At 42.0% G+C, this 21,951-nt stretch overlaps 2 protein-coding genes across 2 annotated transcripts; one reads left to right on the top strand and one right to left on the bottom strand.

Moving 5' to 3' along the window:
- The first annotated feature begins 7,638 nt into the window (after positions 1–7,638).
- Positions 7,639–9,783, top strand: LOC120434835 (V-set domain containing T-cell activation inhibitor 1-like). Its single transcript, XM_039603275.1, has 2 exons — positions 7,639–7,774; positions 9,413–9,783. Exons 1-2 carry the CDS (start codon positions 7,738–7,740, stop codon positions 9,781–9,783), a joined length of 408 nt encoding a protein of 135 aa, XP_039459209.1. The 5' UTR covers positions 7,639–7,737.
- Positions 9,784–11,764: 1,981 nt separating this feature from the next.
- Positions 11,765–21,039, bottom strand: LOC120434834 (C-type mannose receptor 2-like). Its single transcript, XM_039603267.1, has 7 exons — positions 20,732–21,039; positions 20,225–20,599; positions 19,352–19,702; positions 16,734–16,825; positions 16,482–16,632; positions 16,316–16,382; positions 11,765–11,888 (listed from the first exon to the last, which is right to left on the bottom strand). Exons 1-7 carry the CDS (start codon positions 20,766–20,768, stop codon positions 11,765–11,767), a joined length of 1,197 nt encoding a protein of 398 aa, XP_039459201.1. The 5' UTR covers positions 20,769–21,039.
- Positions 21,040–21,951: the final 912 nt, after the last annotated feature.

The following is a 21,951-nucleotide window of genomic DNA, read 5'->3' as shown; positions in this document are numbered from 1 at the left end:
AGGATTTACGCCTCTCGTGGCTTCAAGCATATACATAACATGCAAACATTACTGTTAATGCCAGTTAGACAAGTTTCCATTATCTACAACATTTTGTTTCACCCGTCTCAGTAGTTGCTAAGCAGAAACAAAGCAACATGTGTCCCACCTTTACCCTGTAACATAACTCCATATCATGTTTGTGTCTATAAGCATGTTTTGCATTCATTCATTACACTCCACGCCATTCCTGCAAGTTAGGAGCTGTAAAGTTGAAAGCTACATCAAGTCCAGGCCTTTGGCCTCGCCTATATTTAAATCATGTGTGTTTGTAAGCGTGCATGCAATTAACCTGCTATGTTCTCATCTTCCCTCAACATGTATCACCTGGACACTCTCACCAGTGAAGCTTAAAACCCTTTTGGACGGAACATCAACTCTAAACAAGCACAGATATGCATTGTGTATAAAATGAACTCACCCTATAAATAGAGACGTCACTGTGATGACAAACATATTCAGTACTATTAAAATAATACTGTACAACATGTTATTAATGCAGTCATCATAAGGCAGATTATATGATAGCAATAAAAGAATCTCTAAATCCCCAATCCCAACAGGTTCTGCTTTTAAATCTTCCCTGACTTTCCCTTCAGGTTCTGCTTTCTTAATACAATCATGAGGTTCTCCTGATCCCATTAAATCTGCCATATTGATTCCTTCATGTGTAAATGTCAGATTTGGAGCGTCTAAAACTTTACTCAGTCTCTGTTGTGCTAATGATGTCATAGTGAACGCCTGCGAGTTCACATAAGCCACCACACTATGTGTAGTCAGAACTTTTAGTGAGTGTTCTCTCACTACATGTGCTGTTTTCTATATTATTTTGGCAACCCCTGCTGCATGCTGTGCTCATGTAGGGTGCCTTGCTTCTGTTGGACTCAACCTTATGCTAACCTACATAAGTACCTGTCTTTCTTTATTTAATCATCTTCCGGGGGTGAGGGACCTCTGCACAGCTCAGACGCCAATTGCAAGAGCTCTCTAACATTAGAATCATCAGCTGTGACTTATATGGTGTTATTTCGGTGCTTTACACATCACACACTCTTGAACGTTGTTTATATGGACAGTTCCTCTTTTTGTGTCTATATCTATTAATATGCCTTGTGCACTAAAACTTCCTGTTTTTCAGTCTGGCTGAGCACTTGTTTGTGAGTAAAAGGTGGCCTTGCTCTACAAGCCTTCATTATTAAAGTACATAAAACAAGATAATGAGCAGCGTCAGCTAACAGAGACTTTTAAGAGAGAAACCTAATATTTAATAATCCACATTTCACTATTTTATTCTTCGGTTCAGATTTGGATTCTGTATTGTTCTTTATTTGTTATTATTTATGTTTAGATTGTTTATTGCTAGTCTTGGTTTGTTGTTGTCTGTTTGGGAGCTGACATAGTCTCTATGGATAAGCGTCTTTGGTGGGGTAGCATCAGGAGAGAAGCTCCAGAGAGGCATGTTCCATGTTAAACACTAAAATATAACAAAAGAGATTATGCTAAACAAACAAAACCTTTCGATTGGCCAACCCTATCTGTCTCCTCAACGGGTTGTATATTTTCAATGTTTCCTTATTATTTTGTCATAAAATAAATCAAACAAATAAGTTAAGCTGTGTGACAGCACCTTGCGTTTACGCCGGGCTGTGAGCTGCCCTGAATCTACTTGCTACACCCCCTTTCACCCAATTTAATCTATACACTATACCTTTTATATTGTCTTTACAATAGACAGTATAAACTTGGTATTCAGTAAATTAAGCTAAGCAACATCATCTTAAATGCAAGTTAATCTCTGCTACACTTGATGTAACCTAACTGATTATGAGCACTGCAGTCACTGTAAGGCAGTCCAGCACAAAGCTTTACTGTGAATTCACCACACTAACACAACCTAACCTGCTTATCCTGGACAAAACTAACCAGTATTCTCATGCAACATTTGAATTCACAAAATAAGTATAGGTTAGTTTTTTTGCAGGAGGTTTAACAATATGAAAATACATAATTTATCAAACACACCGTTTACAAAACCAATATGTGATGAAAATGATGGCATTACATTTAAGCTTTAAATTCCAGGTTTATCAAACACAACTGTGCAGTTATTGTGTTTAAATCTCTCATTCCTCTCCTGCTCTGTCTTTCTTATCTTTCTCCATCTCTGAGTGCCTTTCTTTTCTCTCCCTGCGTAATACAGCAGCTGAACCTATAGCTGCAACACACTGTGAGACAACAGCTGCACTCTTTCCAGCCTACTTTAACCATTGAAACTAAAGTAACAAGTCTATAAGAAGTAGAAAGTACAGCTATTTGTTTTACAGGGACTAAAAGTAAAAAGTTGTCAGGATAATAACTACAGATACTTGAAAATTCTACTGTAGTAAGGAACGATTTCTACTTCATTACTGCCCAGCTCTGATTTTCATGTTCTTATATTGGACAACCTAATATAATTATATCTGCCTGATTATATTCTGATCCGTGTTAAGCATAATATCAGCAAAATCACAAATGAATCACAAATCTGTGTTTAACCATTACAGCATTAATGCTGTTTTCTGCTGTTCCAGATGATCACAAGATAATGTTGGATTAGGTCGGCAGTACAGTTCTTTTCTTCTCAGTCCCAGACATGAATCCAAAAGTTGATGATTAATCATTTATTACAGAATTTAGACATTTGAATAGAAATTTTAACTAGTCAGGCTACATTTTCCATTTAACATATAAACAACAAAGTTATATTTTGATTTATCTTTTTGAGTAAAAAAAGAATAAAGTGACTATTAGGAAAAGGACACTAGCACCCTGTAAATTACTGTGTGTGTCTGACTGTCTTGTGTCTCCTCTGCAGGGAGAGTTCAGGTCCAGGATCAAACAGGGGACATCAGGAACAGAAGCAGCTCCATTGATCCGACTCCTCTGATGGCTGATCAATCAGTTTGATCTGTGTGTTCTTTGATTATTGATCAGTGATGTCAGAGTGGAGTCAGTGTGATGTTGTTGTTGTGTGTTTGAGACTTTTAGTGTCCATGAAGGTCTCTGCTGCCGTAGATCCTCTGAACTGTGACAGAGGTCTCACTCTGGAGGAAACTCTCAGCACTTTCCAGCAGCTCCTCCATCATGGAGGACGTTCCCTCACTGTAACAGGTGGAGGAGAGAGGAGAGGAAGCACAGGTGGATCCTCTGAGGAAGAGGAGCGTTCTTGAAGATTTATGGGTCAGCAACTATGTTTCAGAGTCACAAAGTGGCTGCATTTTTAACTTTGAGATCACCATGGTGACTAATGTTTTTTTTCTATATGACTTTGCCATTTCTTACTGTAAATTTTTGCTAATAAATTTATGACTTTTAACTTTTCTCTCTTTTTTGTACCTCCGTATTCCTAAAACTAAAGATTAGTCTTTGTGTTCTTTGTATGACTGTAGACCTCAGTGCAGCATTCGATACTGTCAACCACAATATCCTGTTAGAACTATTAGACTAGGCTGTAGGTATTACAGGTACTGTGCTGCAGTGTTTTGTATCATATCTATCTAATAGACTCCAATTTGTTCATGTAAATGGAGAGTCCTCTTCACACACTAAGGTTAATTATGGAGTTCTTAAGGACATGACTTTCAGATACTATAAGTTAAGTAAGTAAAATTTTACATATCAAAGTAGATATGTAATTGAATATCATCTGCAGAAAAACGATACTCAGAATGTGTTAAAGTGGGTAGAAACAAGGTCAGGTATAGTAGAGACAATAAGGGCCCAAATGTAGAGCCATGTGGTACACCTTAGCTCACAGAAGAGGACGAGCGCCTGTAGTTAGAAACAGCTGCAGGAAGCATCATTCGGACTGATATGATGTGAAGGACTCCAAAGCAGATCCAGATACACCCACTGAATATTTCAGCCTATCAAGCAAAATATGGTGGTCAACAGAATCAAAAGACAGAGGTCAGGTCCAACATCACCAGAACCAACCACACTCCGGCATTGCATTGCATCAAAATGCCGCTGCATAGCCTAAGAAGAGCAGCTTCAGTAGAACAGGATCTAAGAAAACAAAGATTGAAATTTGTCAAATGCACTGTGTTTATCTAAGACAGCTGCAAGCTGCGTAGGCACAATCTTTTCTAGTATCTTAGCCATGAATGTAATTTTGACTTTCTAAACTTTCTAGCCTCCTTCATTTGAAGAGATTGGGAAGGCAGGTGGAGCAGGAGTAACAGTATTACTAATGGTGTCTAATAAAACCTTAGGGTTACCTCTGCTCTTTGTAACCAGCTGTGAGAAATAGGCAGGACTCACATCTATAACTCAACTGTTGAACTGTCTAACTTCTTTTGTCTAAATACAAGTAACACTCAGTACACAAACATCCAAATCATATGCAATAACACATCAATACAAGTACAACTTCAAAAGCAGTCCCAGTTACCAAAAAGACTACTCTCTCAATCTTTTAAACTCTCCCATCATGACCAGTTTTTTCATGTTCCCCTCTAGGTTATTTCAAGAAATAATAATAATAATGGATTGCATTTATATAGCGCTTTTCAAGACCCTCAAAGCACTTTACAATTCCACTATTCATTCACTCTCACATTCATACACTGGTGGAGGCAAGCTACAGTTGTAGCCACAGCTGCCCTGGAGCAGACTGACAGAAGCGAGGCTGCCATATCGCGCCATCGGCCCCTCTGGCCAACACCAGTAGGCGGTAGGTGAAGTGTCTTGCCCAACAACACAATGATCAAGACAGACAGAGCTGGGGATCAAACCGGCAACCTTCCGGTTACAAGATGAGCTTCCCAGGGAAGCTCATCACTGCCCAGGGCCAGTGTAGCTAAATCTCCCTTTTCCTGATTTTGCTCTGACTCTAGGGTCAAACATTTGGAGAATATTGGAAGAGCACAGAACATACTGGTTGTGGGTTTTACACATAGAGACAGATTGGAAGGAACTAGCCTAAGCAGAGATTTAGATATAAAATACAACAAATGGGTAAGTCTGCAGACATACAGAGACCGCAACTTAGCAGCAGTTAAGAAAACAGTGATGTACACAATTTCCACAGTCAGGGATAAAGAAGACGTCTTTACTTACAGGCCAGGTGCATTTAAAAACAGCAGATCACTCTAATCCAATAATGATTTAAAAAACAAACAAACAAAGAAACAAAACAAGAAAACAGTTGCAGAAATCAAGTTCCTGCCTTGGGTTTGTTATTGTTGTGACGAATTTCAGTTTTGTGATTTTCTATCAGGACAAAGCTCAGCATAGATGAAGAAGAGAAGAAACCAAAAGACTGCAGTTTTTTGTTTTGTTTTTAAAAAAAAATCCAAGACAGATGTTAGGCAGTGTCTTAGTTCCTAAATGCTTTCAGTATACGAGGAGCAGAGTTGGAAGTTGTTGCCAGGTTGAAATCAGCTGGAGTGATTGTTACAGGCCTTAAAATGGGTCTGTTTTAGGCAGGAAAAGCAGACACATGAGATGTGACTTTTCTGTTCGTTGAGACATTCTTTTATCTTTGAACACATAGTTTTCTTGTAACAAAACACAGTATCAAATTGAGTTCATGTTATGAACCCACTTGTTTAGAAAACAGCTTCTTTATTTCACAGAATCTCTTTTTCATACACTTCAACTTGCAACTAGTCCCCACAACTGTTGAGCTTAAATAATATAGCAGTAGCATTAATCTGCAGTAGCCAGTGACCTTCTTATTATCAGCCTTCTCTGCATATCTTATCACATATAAAAATAACACACCATCAGATCTATAATACCAGATAAACAACAACCAAAAAACACATTCAGCCATTTTCAAAAATCTAAATGCACTACACTCTAATTACAATACTAGAACCACAGTGAGTGAACAACTTTAGAAATCACATTGTTACATTTTTTTCAAAAGCTTTGATAACATTTAAAATAGCTGACATGTGTCTTTGAACTACATTCACCCGGGAAAATACACTTCTTTTTCAATGTAACTCAATCAGATTAACAGAAATGGGGTTTATATCCTAATAAATGCATTGATATCTCATACTTCTGACCAGCAGAACAGAGCTTGCAGTCTGGTATTCTGATGTTATGTAGCGAGCCACAGAATCACTGAATGCAGCTCCAAATCTGACTCACCATCAGTTACTCTGACCTGCCTCCAGCAGCAAGACACCACATTCAGCTGAAACACCACTTCCTGTTTTACTGGCTGATGATATTTTGTTATAATATTGTAGTGATGAAGACTTTGAAGAGCTCATCATCTGAGGTTTGATCTGCCAGAGGAAGCAGCTGAGTTTCTGAGCTCAGAGAAAAACCTTGGGACTCCAGGAAGCAGATTTTCTGTTTTCCTTAGACATGGAAGATGGCATGTTAATTCTGTCTAGTTAACGGAAACCTGGGTGTAAAATATGCAAACTGTGCTGGACAAGCTGAAATACAATGAGCACAAAAGGACCACATGTGGAAAAAAGCAGATGTGACAAAACTGAAAATGACTGAATATTTTCAGAAAGAGTGTATCAGAGAGTATCAACTATTTTCAAGAAAACAGCAGAAATTGTGTTTTTTGATGCAGGGTGATGAAATTAGTGAATGAGGGTTTTTTCCAACAGTGAATCCTTAAAACAAATGTTATAAACCCTCACAGAGAGCTGCTGTCCAGGGAGGCGGGGCTGGAGCAGCAGACCAATCAGATTCTTACCTTTTGGTTCCTGCTGTACCTGGTAGATTGGTGCTTATATATATATGTGCAATTTCTACTTGAAGTCTTATTCACATTCATATAGTGCTTCTTACTGATGCATAACATGCACACTCCCATGGGTAGATCAGGGTACCTCGGTATCCTGCCCAAGGATATCTCCCAGAGTTCCTGTGTGCCATGTTGGGGATCAGTTTGTTTCCTGCCTTGTTCAGTCGGTATTGTTTGATGTTGGACTTTGATATTTCTCTGAACATCAAAGAACAAACCTTATCTCTTTTATTATAACGTCAGATTGAAGTCATCTTTGAAGTCCAGAGTTCAGATGGCTTGCCTTTCATTTGTAGTTAATCATTTCTTCTTCCATCAATCACACTGCATCCTGCTTTTTAGATCCTGGTTCAAGAGCCGAGACAATCACAGAAAACACAACTCCTATTTAACTTCTTTGCTCTTCACACGTGCACAATTTCACACCAGATTTAGACGAGAGGTTAGTGCACACATGTGACTGTAAACCTTTAATTGTCTCTGTCTCAGGTAGAAGACCAGCTGTTGGTGGGAGACACTTCCTGTTGTGTCTGTTGTGCATATGGAGCTGAAGTTTGTCTGTTCAGAGTCTCCAATGAGAAAGAGCGAATACTGAAACGAATACATGTGTCATTTCAGATGATTTACCATCAGTCACTAATCTGCGTGTGTGTGTCACTGTGAACCTGCCTGAACATCCTCCTCAGGAGGGATCTGTGAATTTCAACAGGTCTAGTTTAAAATCCAAGAACATGAACTTCACATTACTCTAAAGGTTTTGGGTGTCATGTAAAAAGATTTTGCATAAAGAGGCGTGGGCGATCGAGGTCAAAGGTCAGAGGGTTTGTCTTCCTGTGTGAGAGTGTCAGTAGATGATCAGCAGAGGAAAGTGAGAGCTGCTGTGAGCTGATGTCCTGAAGGGCTTTTAAAGAGTCTCTGAGTTTGACAGGAACATGAAGATGTTTGTGGTGTTTGTGATCCTCCTGCACGGTAAGTACACCTTCCTCTCTCTGCTCTCATCATCATCTCTCTCTCTTTAATGTGTTGAAGTGCAGCAGGAGGAGATTTCCATCAAACACTGGATTCTGATTCAGATCAAACTAACAATCCAAAGCAGCAACTTTCAAATCACTGGATTCTTCTTGGTGGCTTTCAGATGAGCTCATGTTACAATCAGCTGCTGTGTGTGTGTTGTTGTGTAGCTGAAGCTCTGACTCACATTTCATGTGTGACCAACTCTAACTCTTTGTGAGGGGTACAATGATGACCATGAATTCACACATCGGCTTCATGTAAAACATTATAAACTATCTGTAGTGAATGAGCAGTGGATCCTGAAGCAGTAACACCACCTAGTTTGTCATATTTGACTGTTTTTGTGAGTTTTAAGACTTCTACATCATTGTTTTCTTTTTCTCCCTGAATTTTCATTTTGTATATATGAAAATTAAAATGTAATACATTTTTAAAACCGATTTGTCAGACGGTCCAATAAACTCCCTATTTTCCAAAAATTTGAATTTTCTGGTAATTATATGATATTTCAGACTTTAAGGGGTTCATGCATGATTATTAATGAATAAAGTGTTTCAGTAGTGACTGAGGAATTCATCAAAGTCATTTTGAAAACTGATCAGTGAGATTTTGAGTTCCAGATGTTGTAATCATGATGATGTAAGAGGAACTCTGTTATGATGTCATCACGTGTGGGGCGTTTCAGGAAAGTTCAGGACTCTTGGGATTGGTTGGTGTCCTGACTGGGCTGGTTTACTTACTTTGTTAACCCGGCTGACGTCGGGGAAGTGATGAAGCATGAACGCTGGTTTGGTTTGTCAGAGGAGATTTTGCAGGTTGAGGAAACTAAGAGAACCACACCTGGACCACACAACATCTGCCGAGCTGTCACTGAGCCGTAAGTGCTCCAGATCACACCGATGTGTCGGGAAAGAACCAGTGTCAGCCTCTCTGAGCTTAAAGGATGAACTCAGGGGATCTGTCCAGCAGGAGGTTAATTATGTTTGAGCCTCTTTTTTAACTCTGTGTGCAGCACACTCACCGCACTTTAAACGCAACAATAAATCAAACCGAGTGAGAAAGAAAAAGTGCTAAACCACGTGTGCAAAGGGTGTGGAGAGTGAAGCAGCAGCAGGCTGAGCTTCCTTCAGTGAAACATCTCCGTCCTGTGAGATGAACAGCAGCGGCTGTGAGACCAGTGCTTTCTTTATTCGTCCGTGTCTCCTGTAAATAACCTTTTATTTATCCAGGTGAAAAAATCCTCATTGAGACAAACCTGTAGCACAGCAGGGATTGTGTAACACACACAACTGGTGCACAGGAGTGGCAAGTGAACACAACATCCCAATCACGTGCAGTCTGACTCTCATATTCCTGTTTTACTTTGAAAGTTCCTCATGTGGTTTCCTGTTGTTCTGCTTTTTTCCCACCTTCTTTATTGTCTTGTTGCCTGATTTTTTATTCTTTTGTGTCTGGCTCAGATTTCTGCTTTCACATTTTACATTTGAAAATGAAATATTTTGTTTAGAGTAAAATATTTCATTTTATAGCAATCACAGCGATGTCTAAATGATCTTTACCTCAAAGTGACACACAGAGTCTCTGTGTCCTCAGTTTCCCAGCATGCCTCGGCTGTGCAGCTGTATGAGGGAGAGCCGTTTGTCCTGCTGCCCTGTGAGTTTCCCATTTTCGATCTGACTAACCCCACAGTGGTGTGGAGTCGCTCCGACCTCAGTCCTCCAACCGTCCACCAGCGTCAGCGTCAAGGAGACGAACTGAAAGATCAAAACCAGCGTTACAGCGGCCAAACATCTATGAAGACTGACGCTCTGGAAACTGGAGACCTCAGCCTGAACCTGACCAACCTCCAACTGTCTGACAGCGCCACCTACACCTGCTCAGTCAAATCGTTTAAAGGAGAACAGAGGTTGTCAGACATTCAGCTGCAGGTCAAAGGTCAGCAACATCTACCAAAATACAGTTAGAGAGGATTCATTTCTGTACCAATAAACATGTTGAGTCAAGACATCTCAGACTGAGGTATATTAAATCAAAGTCTTTCATGTAATTCGTTCACTCAGACGTCAAAGGTCATGTTGTTTTTATATATTTTTTCCATAGAACGGTTTCCAACCTGGGCCACAGCTCTCCTGGTTCTCCTGGTTCTTGTTCTTGTGGTTTCTGGAGGTCTTTTATTTCATTTCCAGCAGTATTTCATGTCAGGTGAGTGTCTCCTACTACACTACCCATAATGCCAATGATTAGCAGGTGTCCTCTGGTGGCTCCTGTAGCTCACACAGATGTTGTACTTTGTTGTCCTCTCAGATTACAAGGTGGAGGTGGATTCAGGGGTGGAGTCTGTTCAGCTGCCCTGCAAAACCACAGTTTGCCTGCCTAAATACGCTAAAGTAGAGTGGACATGCAAACATGATGAGAACGTCCACAGGAAGGTCCACGTGTATGAGAACGGCTCTGAGGAGCCTGAAGAACAGCACCAGGTTTACAGAGGACGAACACAGGTGAAGAGAAACCTGCTGAAAACTGGAGACCTCAGTCTAACCTTGAAATACCCCACAGATGGAGACAACCACAACTACACCTGCACCATCTACAGCAGGGAGGGAAACATCCTGATGAAGAAACAAGTGGAGCTGAAAGTCAGAGGTCAGTGCTGTAGATGCAGGTTGGAGGTTTTAGATGGTGATAATATGTTTAGCATGTAGCTAGCACATAGCTGAAATAAGTCAGTTCAAATATCAGGTGATTTAAAAATATATTGTTTTCATGACTGACTCAAAACACCTACATGCATGTTTTACACTTGAACTATGAACATGGCCTCAGATTGTTTCCAACCCTGTTTCAGGTTTCAGTCCTCTGTGGCTGTCTCTACATTCCACAGGGAGCAGTTCACAACATTATGTCATCTGAATTTATTACTTCTGAAACACTTACATTAAATTATTCTCTAATCTAAAAGCTGCAAAGCTGCTTACTTTTACAGATACAGTCACTGCTGACCAACAGCCAGTTCTTATCTGCAGGAAGTCCTCCTGTTCTGCTATCTAGTTTACAACAGGCCCACATTCACACCAATGGGCAATTTAGATTCACCAATAAAACTAACCCCACTAACTGCATGTCTTTGGACTGTGGGAGGAAGCCAGAGTACTTGGAGAGAACCTACGCAATATGGGAAGAACATCCACACAGAAAGGTGGAGATGGTGGAGTCAAACTCAGGATCTTGCTGTGAGGCAACAGTGCTAACAACTCAGAAAACAGTGCATATTTTCTTCTATTTTTGCATAGTTTTGTTGTTCTTATGTATATTTCAAGGGAGTCTGAAAATCTTTTTCCATGGCCTCTCCAAACTCATTCCACACTCGAGTTTTTGCGTCAGCCACTGCTCAAGTCATGTTCCGCTTGGCCTGTCGGTACCTATTAGCTACCTCCTCAGTCCCACAGGCTAACCAAGCCCGATAGGACTCCTTCAGCTTGGTGGTTCACCTCTGGTGTCTGCCATTTGATTCGGGGTTACCAGCACGACAGCCACCAACCACCTTACGGCTGCAGCTCAGTGCAGAGTCTTCGGCAATGGAGGTGCTGAACATGATCCATTCTTAATCAATGTCCCCAGTCTCCCTCGGAATGCTGTTGAAGCTCTGCGGAGGTTGGAATTGAAGCTCTCACAGGCCAGGGCCTCTGCCAGGCATTCCCAGCACACCCTCACTATATGTTTAGGCTCCCCAGGTTGGTCCAGCATAATTCCCCCGCCACCTGATCCAACTCACCACCAGGTGGTGATCAGGTGACAACTCAGCACCTCTCTTCACCTGAGTGTCCAGAACATATGGCTGCAGGTCTTGTGATATGATTACATCTGGTGCCACGTGCACTTATGGACACTCTTATGTTCAAAGACGGTGGGTTGCACAGAAGTCCAGTAAGAGAACACCGCTCGGGTTCAGATCACGCCCCTCCAGGTGTCACTGTCATTGCCCACGTCTTCCAGCAGGATGACAGAGTCCCCAGGTGGAGCACCCTCAAGCACCCCGCCCAGGGACTCCAAGAAGGCCGGGTACTCTGAACTGTCATTCGGCGCATAAGTGCAGACGACATACGATATTGACTTATATTATTAATATTACATTACAAAATGGTCAGGCACACTGCCTCTCTTTCACTTTAACCATTTCTGTACGTGCACAGCTCACACTGTTCTGTTGTCCTCTCAGTCCCCCAGGTGGAGGTGGATTCAGGGGTGGAGTCTGTCCAACTACCTTGCAAAACCACACTTCACCTGCCTCAAGAAGCTAAAGTTGAGTGGACAGACAGAAACCACATGAAGGTCCACGTGTATGAGAACAGATTTGACCAGCCTGAAGAACAGGATGGTCGTTACAGGGACCGAACGAAAATGAATGAAGACCTCCTGAAAACTGGAGACCTCAGTCTGACCCTGAAATACCCCACAGATGGAGACAACCACACCTACACCTGCACCATCTACAGCAGGGAGGGAAACATCCTGATGAAGAAACAAGTGGAGCTGAAAGTCAGAGGTCAGAAATATTTAATGCAATAGTTGGAAAAATTATGAAAAGTGGGGGAACTGATAGATTAGGCAGGATTAAGAGGATTTCTTCTTCTGTATAGTTTATAGTAATAGTTGGAGGAAACAGCCCATCTGATGTCATGTGATCATCAGCTTCCACTGGATTGAATTGGTTTGGATGTCAGATGTTTTTACAGTAAAGTAGAAAAACTTTTATCCCAGTGAAATTCAGTGATGCTGTCAGTCAATGAAAAGCTCCTTCTCACTTCACTAGTTTTCACACAGTAGCTTCAAATAATTCACTTTATTGCTCCAACAGAGCAGCCAGAACAGAAAGTCAGAGATGAACGGATCCTGAGGATTTAATGACGACTCTGATGTGATGGAGGTTTCTGCTGCTGTCTGTACAGCTCATGTTGTGTTTGTTGTCCTCTCAGTCTGTCAGGTGGAGGTGGAGGTGGGGATGGAGTCTGTCCAGCTGCCCTTCAACACCACACAAAACCTGCCTGAAAATGCTACAATAGTGTGGGAACGTACTGAATCTAAACGAACGATGATGGTCCACGTGTATGAGAACGGCTCCGACCAGCCTCACAGACAGGACCAGGTTTACAGAGACCGAACGAAAATGAATGAAGACCTCCTGAAAACTGGAGACCTCAGTCTGACCCTGAAATACCCCACAGAGAGAGACAGTGGGAGATACAGCTGTGGAGTCTACAGTAGGAAGATCTACAGACAGAATGCTGTGCTGCTCAAAGTCACAGGTCTGTCTGTGTGTGTACTTGTTTAAACATCTTTGTGAGGACCAAAAATTGAGGGGACCAAATGCCGGTTCTCACAAACTTGAAGGCATGTTTTGAGGCTTAAAATGTTGTAGGGTTAGGTTTAGGGTTGGGGTTAGGGACTAGCAAAAGCATTATGTCATTTCGATGTCCTCACTGAGACATGAAAACAGTCATGTCTGTGTGTGTGTGTGTGTGTGTGTGTGTGTGTCTCTGACTGTCTTGTGTCTCCTCTGCAGGGAGAGTTCAGGTCCAGGATCAAACAGGGGACATCAGGAACAGAAGCAGCTCCATTGATCCGACTCCTCTGATGGCTGATCAATCAGTTTGATCTGTGTGTTCTTTGATTATTGATCAGTGATGTCAGAGTGGAGTCAGTGTGATGTTGTTGTTGTGTGTTTGAGACTTTTAGTGTCCATGAAGGTCTCTGCTGCCGTAGATCCTCTGAACTGTGACAGAGGTCTCACTCTGGAGGAAACTCTCAGCACTTTCCAGCAGCTCCTCCATCATGGAGGACGTTCCCTCACTGTAACAGGTGGAGGAGAGGAAGCACAGGTGGATCCTCTGAGGAAGAGGAGCGTTCCTACAAACCACATGATCACATGACCAGAGGGGCGTGGCCTTCAGTGGTAGTAATCAAGTTCATATTCAAAGACTTTATTGTCATTGCATTTGAAAACAACAAAATTTCCGTCACATGTAAGCAATATTTAAAAATAAGTACAAGTTAATAAAAGGATCTAAACTTTCATAAATACTCAAAGTAATAGAAGTCTAAACAAAATCTCCACTATATGCATATTTTAAAACTGAAATGACTCAGTGAAGTAGTTTCCCTTTGGTTTTGGAATTCTTGCACTTGAACAACTGTTCTTAGTGGTTTGTGTTCTGGGTCATTATTGCCTGTGGGAAGAAACTGATGTTGGCTGTATTGGTTCTTGTCTTCAGAGTCCTCAGGCAACAGGTGGAACAGGTGATGGCCTAGATTTGAAGAGTCACGGATGATTTTCATGACCGTGCTGAAGTAGTGTTTGTCTGCAGTTTGCTGAGGGGATGGGCCAGCCTCTTGGGGGGGTTTATATGCCCTGTTTATGATCCATTTTAATTTGTTTTTCTGCGTGGATGAGGAACATTAATGCAAGATGATGGCAGTCTCTTTATGGAGAAGTGGTAGAAGGACACCTGGAGCTTTATCTGTAACCTGTTTGTCCTGAGGTAGTGCAGGCACTGCTAAGCTTACTTCACTGTGGCAGTAGTGTGAACAGTCTAGGGCAGGGGTGGGCAATCCCAGTCCACGAGGGCCGGTGTCCCTGCAGGTTTTAGATGTGTCCTCGAACCAACACAGCTGATTTAAATGGCTAAATTATCTCCTCAACATGTCCTGAAGTTCTCCAGAGGCCTAGTAACGAACTAATCATGTGATTCAGGTGTGTTGATCCAAGGTGAGATCTAAAACCTGCAGGGACACCGGCCCTCGTGGACTGAGATTGCCCACCCCTGGTCTAGGGCATGTCCTCTGCATTGCATGTTCTCAGGACTTTTAATACTAGCTCCTCAAAAGACACCATGGCACCAGGCATAGGTGCGACCAGTCTATAGTCAGGTGTCACAGGTGGATTTATTGGGCACAGAGATGATCAATGCAAACTTCAGACAGGGTGGGATGTGTTGAAGATCAGCACATGCCTCGAGGATCAAACCTGGCACAACATCAGTGAGTGGTTTCACAGTGCTGTCAGGTTGAATCAGGGTATCGGGCTGGGGTCTCTCTTCCTCAAACTTGGCAAAGAAAAGATTCAGCTCTTCTGCTAGTGAGCCATTGCTGGTGACATGCTTCTCTATTTTCTTTGTTATCAGACAAGTTTGCAGCCATGATATCCTTTTTCATGTTTTTCTCTTGCTGCGCTGTAGCTAGCAGTGTGGATATCAACAGCACATATATACACATATCATCCATAGAGATAATAATAAATATGTACAAGCATCCTCACACACAGAGGAACAGGCACAGAGACAGACATACCATGTATACCACGATACTCACGTACACTTACAATTTGGAATCACAGAAATCTCAACATATGCTGGTGGTTTCTGTACTCATAGAGGGGGTCTAGTGTACACAGTTCAATCTTGTTGCTGACTGGGAAGTTATCGCTGTATGGCTGATTCCGTGGATACATTAAACACACATCCCAAAAATTTGGTGTCACAAACAGTCTTGTGTGATCTTAAACAGTGAACAGATGTTACTCTTTGCTCCCCTAACTAGATGCATGGAAAAGGAGCTTTGTTATGATTATATTGGCTTTGACCTGATTGGCTTTAAGCCCTGGTGCTCCATTTAAGTAAACACATGTGAATATTATAATTAAAAGTAATAGGGGAATCGATGAGGTTCTTCTAGTTTTAGGCAATCCATCAGTCTGAATAGCTCTGTAGCATCTGGAGGCACAAAGTTACAAAGTTATTGGGAGCCATCTTCAGTGTGGTAAACTCACAAAGTCTGGTATTGTCAGTGTAGGACCCCTGCATGGATGTTTGTGAGCTACTGGGACAGTGTGTGATTGCACAGGAGCTCCTAAGGCTTCTGAGAATGAGAAGGATGCTGAAGAATCTGTGGTGGACAAACACATTATGTGTGTTACGTTTTTATTTGACTTTTTTTTTTTTTTTAGCAATTCTATACCCAGGTCAAAATTAGATTAAAAATACACTGTAAGTAAGTTATATTAAATATAAATGTATCTGTTCATTGGTTAGTTAAGTAACTACTTGGAAGGATGGATCTCGCAGCACAAATACACTTCCAACCTATTTTATGAGTGTGTTGTATATTATTATACATGATGCATGTATCTGGTATGTTTATAAATGTCAGGAAATCAAAAGCAAAGGGAGACTACACGAGGGCACATGTTTGAACAAGTATGGTTCATTCATCATAATTATTTATTAATCAGAAAACATAAACAGTAGCCCGATATCACAACTGTAACATGATATTGAATAGAAGCTGCCAACTTAGCTCTGCAGAGTAGACAATCATAATGAAGCAGCTCATTTTAGCCTGCTGTATTTCCTGTGCTTGTTTCCATGGTGACTGGGGTGACCAGCTGTTGGAGAGCATGTTTGTCCCTCTGATTTCCAAAAGTGAACATGTGTCAGCAGAAACCTGTAGCTCACAAACACGTCTGCATTTATCTCTATGAAAGCCAAAGAAGAGGCCACGCCCACAAAAACTGTGACAGAAGAGCCTAAAAACAGATGTTAGCCCACATCTGTGCTCAGACACAGCTGGGAGAATGACGTGTGGATAATAAAGTTTAATTGGCTGTCACATGATTCAAGCAGAAAAGCTTTTGAAACATTTTTCTTTTCTCTCAGAGTCTTCTTTCTTCTTCCATCTCCAGCCAAGAGCTTCCCATACGGCTGCACTCTCCACCTCACACTGACTCCACCCACTCCTTTCTTCTTCAGCTGCTCCTTCACCTGTCAGACAGCAGCCACAATGTCTTTTCTTTTCATTCAAAATCAGGAAATTGATATACATATAAACGTTGTGAGTGTAAAGGTGGACTGTGGGAACTTGCCCTTGTCAGCAGTTCTGCTTTCACAGCAGAGTCATTCAGATCCACAGGAGGGTCCTCCACATGTACTGTGAGCTTCACTACCTGCCTCTTTACTGCAGACACAGAAACAGAAGCTAAATGAAGCCACCATCATATTTATGCATTTAAGCACAGAAGGAGATTCCTAGCTGATTTAAACCATCACTGCTACTGCTGTGATTGCAGGGAGCAGCGAATGCTCTAGGTGGGACTGCAGAGCATGTTTAGCCCTCATTCTCCATATCACACAGGTCCAGACAATGTCCCACATTTTCATTTGATCTCGTTTAGAGAAATGAACAAGTCTCTCGCACAAAAGGAGGCTGACAAAAAGACGAGCTCCTTTTTAGAATGCATTCTTAAAAACTTTATTCAAATTAATTGTAGTGTGTCTGACTGTTGTGTAGATGTGTTTTTAAGCTTCCTCTCATCCTTAACATTGTCTCACACAAACATGGTCTTTGTCCCACACTAACTTTTGGAGGTGTGTTTGGGGTTGTTATCATTTGGAATACTGCCCTGTGGCCCAGTTTCTGAAGGAGGGATCATGATCTGCTTCATCTACTTCAGTATGTCACACTACATATTGGCATTGGTGGTTACCTCGATTAACTGTAGCTCCCCAGTGCCACCAGCACTCCCACCACCATGCTTGACTGTAGGTAAGACACACTTATCTTTGTACTCCTCACCTGGTTGCTGCCACACATTCTTGACACCATCAGAGCCAAATAAGTTTATCTTGATCTCATCAGACCACAGCTAATCCATGTCCTTAGTCTGCTTGTCTGCAGCAAACTGTTTGTGGGCTTTCTTTTGCATTATCTTCACAAGAAGCTTCCTTCTGGGATAACAGCCAAGTGATGCAGTGTGTGGCGTATGGTCTGAGCACCAAGAGGCTGACCCCCCACGCATTCATACATCTATTTTCACAAGACAAACTCTGGATATGACACTGAGCAATTGCACTCAACTTCTTTGGTCGACCGTGGAAAGGTTTGTTCTGAGTGGAACCTGCCCTGTTAAACTGTTGTATGGTGTTGACCACTGTGCTGCAGCTCAGTTTCAAAGTGTTTGCAAAATTCTTTCAGCGTAGGCCATCTTTATGTAGAGGAACAATTCTTTTTTTCAGACCCTCAGAGAATTTTTTTTTGCCATAATGTGCCATGTTAGACTTCCAGTGATCATTATGAGAGAGTATGAGAGCAATAACACCAAATTCAACACACCTGCTCCCCACCTTGGCCCTGTAGCATTAACAGGTCACATGACACCAGGAAAGGAAAATGGCTAATTGGGCACAATTTGGACATTTTCACCTTGGGTTACACTGACTAGGGGTGGGTTTTAATTATCGATTTTCCGATACAAATCGATTCTAGCTTTAATAACGTGATATTGATTCATTAAAATTCTGAATTGATTTTTAAATATTAATTTATTTTGCCCAAAATGCAAGAATCTCAGGTTAAACCTCACAAAATTTCGACAACCACCACATTGCTAAAAACGTAAATGAGAGCAGGTACACGGATTCTGCACGAAGACGTAAACACAAAGTGAGGACCCGACGCATCAGAATCAGTGAGTGTCGGCTTTCTTACCCTACAGGACATACACGGACAGCTGCTTCACTTAAAGTTATGAAGATGTAATTGAGTGGCATCGCCACAAGAGGGGATGCTCCTCATACCTGTAACCATACCCTCAGGGGAAATAGTTGAGGTCAACTGTGGAACACCTCAGGGGACAGAAGCAACAATATTGGGGGAACGAAATGCAACAAATGCACTGAGGGAAACAGGAATGGAACAAGATGGCGGACACCAAAGCACTGAACTGGACAACGACATTGGAGAGGAGGAATATGAGAGGGTACAGAAATCAGGGGTCACTAAAAGTGCCTTTCAGAGTCGACGAAGGGGAAGTTGCCGCTTTTAGAAAGGGCACAGTATACACCTAACGTGACCCCACCGACTAATGAATCAGTTCTAAGGAGGTCTCCTGGAGAACGACGGCCTGCTATGCATTTCACATATGACACCCTTGGCAGCCCTCTCTGTGTGCATCCATGGACTGAAGTGCACAAGTCACCAAACACAGCATTCTGCACCATGCCACCATAGTACGTTACTTTCCCCAGTGCCATATCACATTCCATCATCTCACTGTGCACACCCCGGCGCCTTCCCAGTAAATTATAACTCCCCAATCCGAACGCAATTCATGACTCCTGTCTCTGCTTTTCTGTTTAAAAACAGGATCCATAGAAGGCCTGTAACATATGCTTTAAGTGTCTTTCATCTACTATTTGTTATCTTAAGTATACATCCCCATGCAAAAGCCTTTTTTTGTTTGGTTTGTTAAGCCACCTAATTCTGACCTGCAAATCACTCAGGCATAAAATACCTTGATCTTGAACTCTTTGAGGGTTTACCTTATATATACTATATTTCCGTTTTGAAAGATTTAGTAAGTCTCTGCAGCTGTTTCCCATTTCTCTCCAGAAAATGCAGAAATTACAGGTGGCTCAAGACTTTTGCACAACACCGTGTGTAAAATTGCTTGTGATCCTTAAAGGAAAGACAGTGAAAGCTCACCAGGTGTAGGGAGGCTGTAGCAGACAAATGGTAATCTTGTTTCACAGGACAAAGTCTTCCATTCTCCTGAACGAGTCAGAGCTGCACAGATCTTACTCATACCCCTAAACGGGTTCATCCCACTGGCCCAGTTTGAGAATGAGTAGTTTGTGCCATCAGACCAGTAAATGTGTGGCTCTCTGTGCAGGCCAATCCACACCCTTTTACTCTGAGCCTTTTCATGGACTTGTTGGTTCTCTCCATCGTTCTTGACAGTGGCCAGGTCCAAGAAGTTCTCCCTGCAGTACCTCTGAGCATCGGACCAACTCATTTCTTTATCCACCAAATCAAACTCAGGGTTCATCTGAGATCCTGAAAATTAAAACGTAGAAACGTGTTGACTTGTTGCATGCTCAATCATCAAGATAAGGAAATCCAATAAGTTGATTGTATTCATCTGGACGTTTTCAGTGAGAGAAACGGTTCATCATCATCCAAAAGTCTTCTTCAGTCTCAGCTGACTGCAGGTTTCCTTAACCTTTTAAAAAGTACTTTTATGCAATGACTGAAACTAGCCCACCGAATGAAATGGTCTTTGATTGCTGGTCAATGGTCATGACAGTTTGCATATTAATGATCATAAACTGACCTCACAGCCCATTGTTTATGCATTGTATAAGTTTTTCCATTGTGCAAAGGTGTTTATAAGGTTTGGGAAACCCGCAGTCAGCTGATGATGATGATGATGATGATGAAACGTTTCTCCCACTGAAAACGCTACATCTAGTTGAACATGATCCACTTTTTGGAATGGATATTTTTCTTTGGAATGGTACACTGAAATCAAAGTTTAAAGTTTAAAAGTTTAAAATCAAATGTAGGTTTTTTTTGTACCTCTGTAGCAAATAAACTGGAGCTTCTCTCTGCACTGAAAATCCCACCATTTTCCTTTTAAAGAGGACACACAGAACTGAACCCCAGAGTAAAAATCTGGTTCATATTCAGAAGTGTCCCAGTTCCTGTAGTCAGCTCCACTCCCTGTGAGCCCATCTGACCACCTCCACCTGATCTGACTGTACAGACCGATCCAGAGCTCAGAGCTGTGAGCGGCAGATGAAACTGTGCTGTTCAGCTGCTTCATTTCTTCAGTGTTCTCGATGGAGGCCAGGTCTGTGTGAGTCTGTTGGCAGTAGCTCTGAGCTTCAGTCCAAGTCTTTGCATCATCAACATAGTGGTACTGACGGGGACAGCATGTGGAGACGAGCCAGCCTGAAAGGAAAAAAGTTTGACTGGGTCAGTTTGTAGAGACACTCTGAGTCTATCTGAGACTCTGAGCCTATCAGGGGCTGAGACTGATCTGAGTAATAAGTGCTGTTGTAGACGATAAAGAGCTGGACTTACCTGAGAAGCAGCAGACACACAGCAGGATCCTCTGCATGATGCTGCTGCTCTGGATTCTTTGTGTCAGCAGATTCACTCACTGATCTCTGTTTGCTGCTTAGACTCATTAACACACATTCAAAGCTGCTTCATCACTTCACTGGAAATGCTGATGTATGCAAAACCTCACTGTGTGCTCTCCCTGCACAGCTGTGAGCTCACATCTTATCTTCCACAGTAAAGTCTGCTCACAGCACTGCTCACTGTCTCCATCCAGCACACAGTGAGAGCATGAGGGAGTGAGCAGGTGTGGTCCTGGTACTCCTGTCATGTTGTTGATCAGTCCAGTGCAGCACTTTGTTTCACTTTATTTGGACTCGGCTTCAGTTTTTCATCTGGCTCTGAACATCGTGTCATTACTTACATTTGCCTTCAAAAGTGTGGCAGCCGTCTATAAACTGTGCTAAACACACAGCTGCTGTGTGTCCTATCACACACACACATTTACACACAGTGTGTGTCAGCACCAGCTGATGTTCTAAAAATCACATACTCATCCTAAACTCTGTGTGAATGTCCATCAGCACCACTACCATCTGACCGTGGCTCAGAGCCTTCAACACAGGATGTGACATCATCAACAGTGATGACGGGCTCCACAGTAAATATGAGTGAACATGAACAGCTGGGAGCTCAGCTCACTATAAACAGATCAGCTCATGCAGCAGTGACGTGTGCTGAAGGTCAAATCAGTGAATCCTCAGAGGAACAGCAGCTTTCACACATGGACAAAGAGTTTGTGCAACAAGCACAATAGTTACAGATGAGTTTACAGATTTTGTGCTGCTTCATGAATCAAAATTACAGTAAGAATATTTAAACTAGTGACCTGATGCTGTCACATCACAGCCACACAGCACTCTGACTCTCCACTGGGGAACTCTGTGCTACAAACAACATGAAATGGTTGATAAACAGCAGCTCAGCTGGATGGTGGTTTTCTCTTCTAAGCTTCACATGGAGGAAAATGAATGTGAAGCTTCATCTGTCAGTCTAACCAAATCTCATCATTTCCATTGCTGACCTCAGAGCTTTATCAGCTCTCTGTCCTTGAAGCAACACTTTCATTTGCTTCATCAACACACAGATATCGCCATGTTTGAATGTTTTGCTGTTCAGCAGCTGAATGTCTTTATGAACTGTGAGTACTGAGATCTGTCCCACTCACCCAGCCCAGTCTT

This window comes from Oreochromis aureus, linkage group 3 (assembly GCF_013358895.1).
Source record: "Oreochromis aureus strain Israel breed Guangdong linkage group 3, ZZ_aureus, whole genome shotgun sequence".
In the NCBI taxonomy this organism is placed as follows: domain Eukaryota; kingdom Metazoa; phylum Chordata; class Actinopteri; order Cichliformes; family Cichlidae; genus Oreochromis; species Oreochromis aureus.
This window is presented reverse-complemented; position numbering and strand designations above follow the sequence as displayed.